Source organism: Anastrepha obliqua, chromosome 1 (assembly GCF_027943255.1).
Source record: "Anastrepha obliqua isolate idAnaObli1 chromosome 1, idAnaObli1_1.0, whole genome shotgun sequence".
Taxonomy (NCBI): Eukaryota; Metazoa; Arthropoda; class Insecta; order Diptera; family Tephritidae; genus Anastrepha; species Anastrepha obliqua.
Window position 1 is genome coordinate 170,850,648 of NC_072892.1, and position 9,332 is coordinate 170,859,979.

Sequence of the window (9,332 nt, forward strand, 5' to 3'; positions counted from 1 at the left end):
GTGCATGTTTGAATGTGTCCTTCTCTATATACAGCGCATCAGATAGTCTCGACTAAATTGCTTGCACAATTTGTAATTTATACGCTCTATTATCTGCTTGCTGAAGCTGTTGCATGCAACATAAATGTACTGCAGCTGCAACACTTCACTTCGCGATGACAAGCACTCGTCTTCACATGTATTTGCACCCTTGCCCCATTTGCCTCACTTGTACATACATATCTCCTTCCATACATATCACACACGCCCTCAAAGTCTAACAAGAAGACTTCATCGCCTACACTCGACATCGCGACGCTGGCTGCTCCTTTTATTGCCACTGCCACTTTTACTTTACTACCTTTACAGCCTTTGCTTCATCCCCGCAACTGCCTTGCCTTGTCACCACTTGCTGCACTCTTTCTCCCACCTACCACCCATCTAATGCCACTGTCCGGTGTTTTTTGCATTTACTTTGCTTTGGCGCGCATACACTTAAACACTCCTCACACAGACACACGCGTACATCTGCTTACTTGTATTTTTATGCGCTCTTATGCGCTCGTATCGCATGACATGTTAGCACACATTTATTTGACATTTTCTAAAGCTGTCCATCACTCGGTGCTGCACTCACACATATCCATGTGTGTGTGTGTGTGTATTTATGCATTTGCATACCATATTTGAGATAAGTGCCCCATAATGGGCAATTAGTGGATGTTGCAGTCTCGCCTAAACACTTCAACATATCTTCCAAATGCAAACACACTTATCGACATAAATAATGGAGGCGCATACACTTTCCGAACACCAGGTGTGGCAGCCTTTTGCTGTCAGTTGAGGTGAAGTTTTGCAAATATTTTTTTATTTGCCAAAAGCTAATAGACTAACGTGCAATATGAGTGGCAGGCGACTAATTGAGAGGTAGAAGTGTTAAGGTGTAGTGCATGCGGAGTGCCTTTGCGCAATTGTCTGTGTGTGCACATATTCAGGCATGAAGAAAATTGTGAATTAAGGAACTCTATTCAAATCTTTGCCACAAATTACGAGCGTAGTCCAATGAGTCTTTAGAATAGACCAGAGATGGCGCAATGGTTAATTTTTAATGAATGCCGTTTTTTACTATCTCGTACAAGTTTCTGTTATATTCCTCACATCTTTTAATATTAGGTGCGCGTTCGAGATTGGTCGGCCAGATGGCTTCTCTCTCGATTGTATTCGAATACTTCGATACTAGGCTCATTTGGATTCCCGCTCACAGCGGCATAGGTGGAAATTGCTGGGCTGATGAGCTGGCTAGACAGGGAACTTTGGCTGGAAATATGGGCTTCGAGTCAACTCAGCGAGTGATGAGCTAGTGCGCAAACGTGCAAGGTCGCGAAATCCTTCTGGCCGCGGGTAGATCGGCGACGCTCGAGGCACCTCCCGGGACCAACAAAGCCACAGCTCTCGAATTTGTTGGGTATCCTTACCGTACATTATCCGTTAGGTGTTCATGCGGTGAGACTTGGGCTTGCCTCAAGTCCGTTCTGCAAAAGCTGTTTTGAGGACGAGATGAAATCATCTCAACACCTTCTTCTCAGCTGCCCTGCTCTCGTTTGGCAAAGATTTAGACATCTGGGCTCTCATTTTTTTACTAAGCCAAATAGCGGGACCAAATATCACAATCATGTAAAGTTCATCAGTAGCCTGTTGCGGCTAATTACGAACTTTAAGCAGCCAACGTCGCCGTCGTCGTAAGTGCATGGTCATCATCTCCTAATCCCAAGGCTCCTTCTTCCTTCCCTTCTCCCTGCCCTTGCATGGCATCACAACGGACGAAGTTTGAATACCTCTCTAAGTGGGCCCCAAGCTAGTGCAGCCATTTAACCTAACCTAACCTATGACGCCAAATCCTGGAAAAGACACACGAAAGGAGAATCGACACACACCAACTTTTCGTCGATTTCAAAGCTGCATTCGACAGTACGGAAAGGAGTTATCTGTATGCCGCCATGTCTGAATTTGGTATCACCACAAAACTAATATGGCTATGCAAGATGACGTTGCTCAACACTAGCAGCCCCGTCAGAATTGGGAAGGACCCCTCCGAGCCGTTTGATACCAAACGAGGTTTCAGAAGCGTGACTCGCTATCGTGTGACTTCTTTAACCTGATGTTGGAGAGCATCGTACAAGTCGCAAAACTTATTCGCTCACGCACAATTTTTTATAAGAGCGTACAATTGCTGGCGTATTCCGATGATATCGACATCATCGGCCTTAACAACCGCGCTGTTAGTTCTGCCTTCTCCAACTGGATAAAGAGGCAAAGCGAATGGGTCTGGTGGTGAATGAGGACAAAACGAAGTACCTCCTGTCTTCAAACAAACAGTCAGCGCACTCGCGTATCGGCACCCACGTCACTGTAGACAGTTATAATTTCGAGGTTGTGAAAGACTTCGTATATTTACGAACCAGCATAAACACCGATAGCAATGTCAGCCTTGAAATCCAACGCAGAATCTCTCTTGCCAACTAGTGCTAGGCAATTGAGTAGTAAAGTCCTCTCCCGACGAACAAAACTAACACTCTACAAGACTCCCGTCATGCCCGTCCTAACGTATGGCGCAGAAGCGAGGACGATGACAACATCCGATGAAGCGACGCTTGAAGTGTTCGAGAGATAGATTCTGCGTAAGATTTTTGGACCTTTGCACATTGGCAACGGCGACTATCGCATGCGATGGATCGATGAACTGTATGAGCTTTACGACGACATAGACATAGCGCAGCGAATAAAGATCCAGCGGCTACATTGGCTGGATCATGTCGTCCGAATGGATACAAACGCTCCGGCTTCGAAAGTATTCGATGCGGTATCAGCTGGTGGTAGCAGAGGAAGAGGAAGGTCTCCTCTACGTTGGAAAGATCAGGTGGAGAAGGACTTGGGTTCACTTGGTGTGTCCAATTGGCGCCGGTTAGCACGAGAAAGAAACGACTGGCGCGCTTTGTTAAACTCGGCCAAAATCGCGTAAATTAAGAAGAAGAGAGAACGCATGACCCATTGGGTGGCAGTCACGCACAAATCGACTCGGCTAGGGCAGTCGGCGTTATTCATATTTTCCACCGTAAAAAAGTTCTAACACTTCCTTTAATTCTCGACCACTAAGTCGCCTTAACCAAATATTTGGGGCGATTATCTTGAACATCCAAAAAAGTGCTGGTGCAATTAAGCATCCATATTTCGCGTAGTGCCTGAGTTTTATTGTAGATAAATCAATACTAGATTAAGGTTTTAAAAAATGAATATTTCACTGTTATTTTATTTCCTAACTCTAATTTTTCTGAAACATAACCGAGAACTCGTCTTTGGCAAAATACAGCAATTATCAATAAAGCTTAAATAATAAAAAAATAAAAATTTGCCAAATAACAAAATTGTGCTCTAAATCACATTTTCGGAAATATTTCGCAAATATTTTCCATTTTGTAGCCAATTATGTAATCCGCTAATATTTTTTTGTATTTTTAGTTCGCTGCAACAAAATAGAAAATAAATACTCAGACATAGAAAAAAATCGTTTCCATCCACATTTTACCCTATTTAATAACAATTTTAACAGCAACTAAGCTCAAAGGATTAAATTTTCACTCAGAACAGCTAGAATATGTCACACTCGCATGAACTTACCCAAATTTTCAACTTGACACGGCAGCACCAGAGTGTCGCCCACCACGGCGCGATATGTGTGGCCGCGTGAGAGAAAACGCGGTTGCGGTCCCGACATGGATGACGTCTGTGAAGTGCTCAATGGGCGTGTGTTGGTGCCTGAAATTAGAAAAAAAACAAAAAGTTAGAATTAAAATACCCATGAATATGGCGAATTCACACAAAAGTTGTGGTTTGTTTTTTGTTTTTTTTTTTTTTTTTTTGGGCGGTGATAAAAACAGGTTTTAGTTGTGGCAAACTTTTGTTTATTTATTTAGTGTTGAAATTTTTAGAATTCTGTGGCTTTCAACAACAACGTGCGACTTAAAATTACAGCTATTAAGTTGTCAGCAAACAAAAATCCAAACAAAAACTGTGTCAGCATTAAATTCGTATTTATGTAGTAATTTTTTTTGTACTTTTTGCGTAAGCTTAGCGAGCAGCGCTCGGAAAATCCCAAAATTTCGTTGACGCTGCTGCATGTTTTCCATGAGAGCTATGCTTATGTATCTGTTTCTAGAACTCGTTTTTATTTCTAAATATCGCTGACGTTGTTGTTGCTGTGGGCTGATTGTATTCACCGCACGTATGCGCCATAAAAATCGTATTAGACACAACTGGTGGAGCACACCTTGCAATTTGGCTTGCTTTTAGTGTTGTTGGTGTAGTGTTTTTATTATTGCTGCTATTGCTTGTGTTGCTGTAGTTATTTCTGCGAATTAGCCGATAGTCATTTTCTGTCACGGCCGCAAATACTAGCACACACACACACGACACCGACGACACCGACAACAGCGGAAACAGACGCCGGCAATGAACTGGCAACTGCAATAACTGCCAGTCAGGATGTGCATAGTTGCACCCAGAAATAAATTCTCCCAAATATTATTTATATTTACCCGAGAGCACTGTGTTGAGGGGCATTCGTCGCGTTTGCCAAATTTTAAGCGGAAGCGGATGTGTGGAAGTTTTTCAAAGCAAATTTTAATTTCGCATTCGCAGTGATATTTGTTGTTTTAAAAAAGTACTTATTTCTGGCTGTGATGTGATTACGCCGTATACGCGAGCTTTAATTTCAACTGCAGTATGGAAATTATGTTTATTAAGATGAAGAAAAAAAAATACTTAGATAATTGGCTTAAAACTCTGTAAAATTTGCATGGCATCGACTAAGATAAAGGAAAATTATTTCGCGAATTTGCTCACTACAGAAACATCGGGGCTACATACGTAATAGAGATGCCATTACTTGTCGTAATTGCTCGTCCCGAAACGGTCCCGAACTTAAAATCCCGAAATTTCGGGACGCATCCCGAAACGAAAATTTCTTTCATTCAGCTAAAACTCATTAAACCGGAAGTTGTTTTTATCCAAACTACAGACAAGCAGTGGATTGGTTGCCAACTCCTGTATTCAATGAAAAGGATGTAAATATCTACTCCGCCAGCTAAGCGACAATTAGGGACGTGAGCTCGTTGTTTGTGCGTTCGAAATTAGTCAAGGAATGCCTGACTTCCCTCTCGTTTGCATCCAAATACATCGATATTAGGCGCATTTAGGTTCCCGGTCACAGTGGCATTGAGGGAAACTGCTGGGCTGATGAGCTGGCTAGACAGGGCGCTCTGGAGACGGTTTCATCACAAAACAAGAGGATAGAAGCTCCCTTGAGAACCTGTGGTCTGCTTCTGGAAAGATGGACCTCGCGTTACGTCAGCGCGCGCTGGGCTAGAGCGCAAACGTGCGAGATATTTCTGGTCACGGGTAGATCGGAGGCGCTCGAGGGAACTTCAAAGGCTAACAACGTGGCAGTTTTCGAATCTGGTAGGTATCGTTACCTGATATTGTCCGTTAGATGTACATGCGGTGAGACTTGTGATTGCTTCAACTCCTCTCTGCAGAAGCTATTTGGAGAATGAGGAAGAATCATCTCTGCACCTACTTCTCAGGTGCCCTGCTCTATCCGGGAAAAGATTTAGACATCTGGGCTCTCACTTTTTCGCTACACCTGCGGATAGTGCGGGATTAAATATCACACACCTGTGATAGTAGCGGGGATTTTTTTGTTTTTCGGGTGAGCTAGCAAGTCAAATATTAAATCCATTGTACTGCACTCGGGTTGCCTTTTAAATATTCTTTAAATCTAACCAACCTCCGAAAAAGTCTGAGTAGATCTTGTGGTGCCAAGAAGCCAAGTTGTTCGTTTCTTAACACATCAGTTTCTAAGACCTCAAGCCTGATTCTAGCGAAGGCCGGGCAGACACACAGAATGAGATCCGCCGTCTCATTCTCCTTTCTAACTGCTGGGTAGAGTATCTGTCTGTCTGTCTATCTTTTCCATGTCCTTTGCCCAAAGAAAGTGGCGTGTCAACAGTCCTACCAGCTACTTGCAGTCCCTTCTGCTCAATGACAGGAGAATCTGCGACAGGCAGTTAGACAGGACAGGTAACATCAGTTTTGTTACCAAACTCACTTGTGGGTTGAAGTAATCCTTTGGCTAAGCGTGGCTTTGCCGATGCATGCATTCCAAGAGGAAAGTGTAGTTCTGTCCCGCAGGATTCCACGTAGACACCAGAGCCAAAACCGTGCTCGGTCCTGGAGCACCACACTGTATTTATTTTCAAGTAGGACTCCTGACGGCATGGAATCAAGGGGCATAGAGGGAATCGTTGGGTCGAAGTTCATGCCTTCTCTGTGTTCCAATGCCGGACAGTGGCCGTACCTATTCCTATTGTGGAATACGTTCAATGTAAATTTCCTCTGTTGGTCACCATCCTCTAATCCTCTTCTTCATTTTTTCACCTGTCAAGATAAAGTTGTTTGGCACATCGCACCCAAAGCAGTAATTGCAGTAATCTCTGAAACGAAATACTTCGAGGAAGCTTTATCAGAGCTCTGCAGTGATCGGAATAGATTTAATATTTTGATTTGGCTAGCCTTATGGGTTAAATAGCACTGTCTTAATTCATTAAAAAAAAAATATATATATATATAAGGTTTTATTTTCGGAAGGAACAAAATGGAACCTTGATGGACCCGATGGTATTTTAAAATATTGGAGAGATTTGCGCAAGAACCCCCTTTTATTGTCCAAGAGCAACTTCGGTGGAGGTTCTGTTATGGTTTAGGAGGCATTTATATCAACGCAACTCTTGATATGCAGTTTACATCATCCCGAATGAAAAGTGGGCAGCACAAAAATGTTTTGGAAAATAGTCTCTTTCCTTTTATTCAGGATAACCGGGAAGTGACCTTCGTTTTTCAGCAAGACAACGCCCGAATGCACGTAAGCAGAGATAAAAAGCAGTATTTGACCGATTGTTCCATAGAAAGTATGGACTGGCCGGCGTGTTCTCCGGACATTTGGGGTATATGAGCCAGAAGAGTTTACGCCAACAATTGCATATTTGACAACACCTGCGAGCTTAAAGCGATAATTAAGGCAGAAAAGAATCACATTCCAGATGTAAATTTACTTAAAAAGTTTGCAGAATCAGTGAAAAAAAGATTATTTTGTGTCGCTAAAGAAAATGGTGCTTCCATTGAATACTAAAATATTCTAGACGACACAAAAAAACAAAAAATCGGAAAAAGTATAGTTTTGTTAAACAATCACTTGTATCGTATTATTTTGAAACGCCTGAAAACACGTTTTTGCTTAAAATTTTCTTTATGTATTAAAAAAAGTTCTACATTCTGCAATGAAACAGATAACTTTTGTTACTTTAGCCGATGTGTATAATTTTTATTTTCCTCTGAAATCTATAAATTAAAATATGTATTTTGAAAAATTAGGGGTGCTTTATAACTATGAAACGCCCTTATATATCATTATAGAATCGTTATAGAAATTTCCAAAAATTGTATTATTTTTTGCTTTGCCGCTTACACCCTTTTTGTGTTTTTGGCAGATCTCTTCCTCGTATTTGTGGTGTGCGTCTTGGCGTTGTTTCTCATTTGGTGTTTCGCGGAGATTGGAAACTACGATCTGCGAATTCCGGAGAGTAGTCACGCACCAACACATTCGGCACGGCGACCGCTATGTGTTGCGCTCTTACCCTAACAATAAGTTGACATTGAAATTTGAAAAAGTCGAACCAAGGAGCACCAGGAGATTTGGTGGCTCCTAAAACACTCAGGCTAAAAAGCCCATTGTATTTAAAGCTCTGGAAAGGGGTTAGATAGTCAAGGAGAGAAAGAGAAAAGTGTTAGAGAAACAAATAGAAAAGAATAGAGACAGAGATAGAGATAGTTAGTCCTGTGAAAATTTTCCAGATCCATTGGCAAATCTGTAAATATCCTCCAGTTTTAGAGGACGAATATTACTCATTCTCATGACATCGGAACCCAAAACTCGTAACCTTGCACTAGCATCAGAATGTCTTTTCTTCTAAGTTTTAGTAGAAAGTTTGATAGTTTTCTGTTCGGACTTGTCACAAAACACTTTCCAGTTCTGCAGCGTTCTAGACCGGACCATCGCTCTTTATGTAGATTGCCTACATAATCGCTGATCCAATTCATGATTCCTGCAGAACTAATTCCGATTATTGACTCTGGCCCTTGTGGGGGCACCGCTGATCCACGGTTGGCCAATTCATCGGCGATTTCTTTTCTTTGAACACCGGAGTGTCCTGGAACCCATTCATGTACAAGCCTGTTTTGTCTAGCGACAGCACTAAGCTTCTTTTTACATTCTTGAACAATCTTTGAGGCTTGCTTCGCGTTCTCCAGGGCCTTCAGTGCAGCCTGACTGTCACTGAAAACTCCAATCTGTTTCAATAGTAAGTTAAGTCAATAAGTTACTCAAAATACTAAAGTGGGAAAGATGTACAAAGACTAGGCTAGCGCAGTCTCTCATAACCCGTTGTGCGTTTTTCTCGGAACTTTATTTTCCAAATCCAGCAATTCAGAATTCACAGCTATTTTTTTTTCCTTGTTCACTCCACTCGTGAGCATAGGGCCTCTACTCAGTCTTGCGTTGGTTTTGTTAATCTGTTTGATTTCTGACAGGGTAGGTGATTAACCTGCCGCTACCGGTTCTAAGTAGTGGGAATGCCCACCTGTCATTGCTTAGAAACAACGCCTTCTTACTGCTTGAAGCGCCATCTGCGTGTCACATTTTTCTAGCAGAAGGATCACACAGATGGTAGAGCACTTCGCTAAATTTGGTGTGTCTGTGCTATTACCGCGATTGCCCACTTCCTCTTGCTGGCGCCCCTGCTGCAATGTGTAACTGTGTCTCTTTCTTTGTTATTTTTTTGTTTTGCTTGTTTTAGCAGCCGCAATACAAGTAATGCGCTGATTTTTTTGTGCGGGAGTAAGGATTCGAAGGATAAGGTTGTTGGGGTTGAAGAATGAAATTATTATTATTATTTATTTTTTTTTATAGAAACTAGGAAAGTAGATAAGTTTGGAAAAGTGCGAGGACCGTGCTTATCGTGGGATTCAAACCGGCAACCTCTGGGATGGCAGGTTAGTGCACTTGCGCTAGACTACCGGGGCCACCATATTCTGCAATTATTGCTATCGGAATTTCAGTAAAATATTTTAATTCCAAAATTGTGGAACCAATCCCGACACTCAACTTGGTTTATATCAGCAAAATCTCGATAAGCTTCATATTGTTTTTAACATATCATTCTATTAGGATATTAATGAAATGT

General features: G+C 42.0%; 1 protein-coding gene across 1 annotated transcript in view; it reads right to left on the bottom strand.

Moving 5' to 3' along the window:
- LOC129238564 (limbic system-associated membrane protein-like) overlaps positions 1 to 6,194 on the bottom strand; it is a 124,632-nt gene extending 118,438 nt beyond the window's left edge. The window contains exons 1-2 of the mRNA XM_054873629.1: positions 6,143 to 6,194; positions 3,655 to 3,792 (exon numbers count right to left, since the gene is read on the bottom strand). Of these exons, the coding sequence (XP_054729604.1) occupies positions 3,655 to 3,792; positions 6,143 to 6,194 (190 nt within the window). The remainder of the gene's footprint in view (positions 1 to 3,654; positions 3,793 to 6,142) is intronic.
- Positions 6,195 to 9,332: the final 3,138 nt, after the last annotated feature.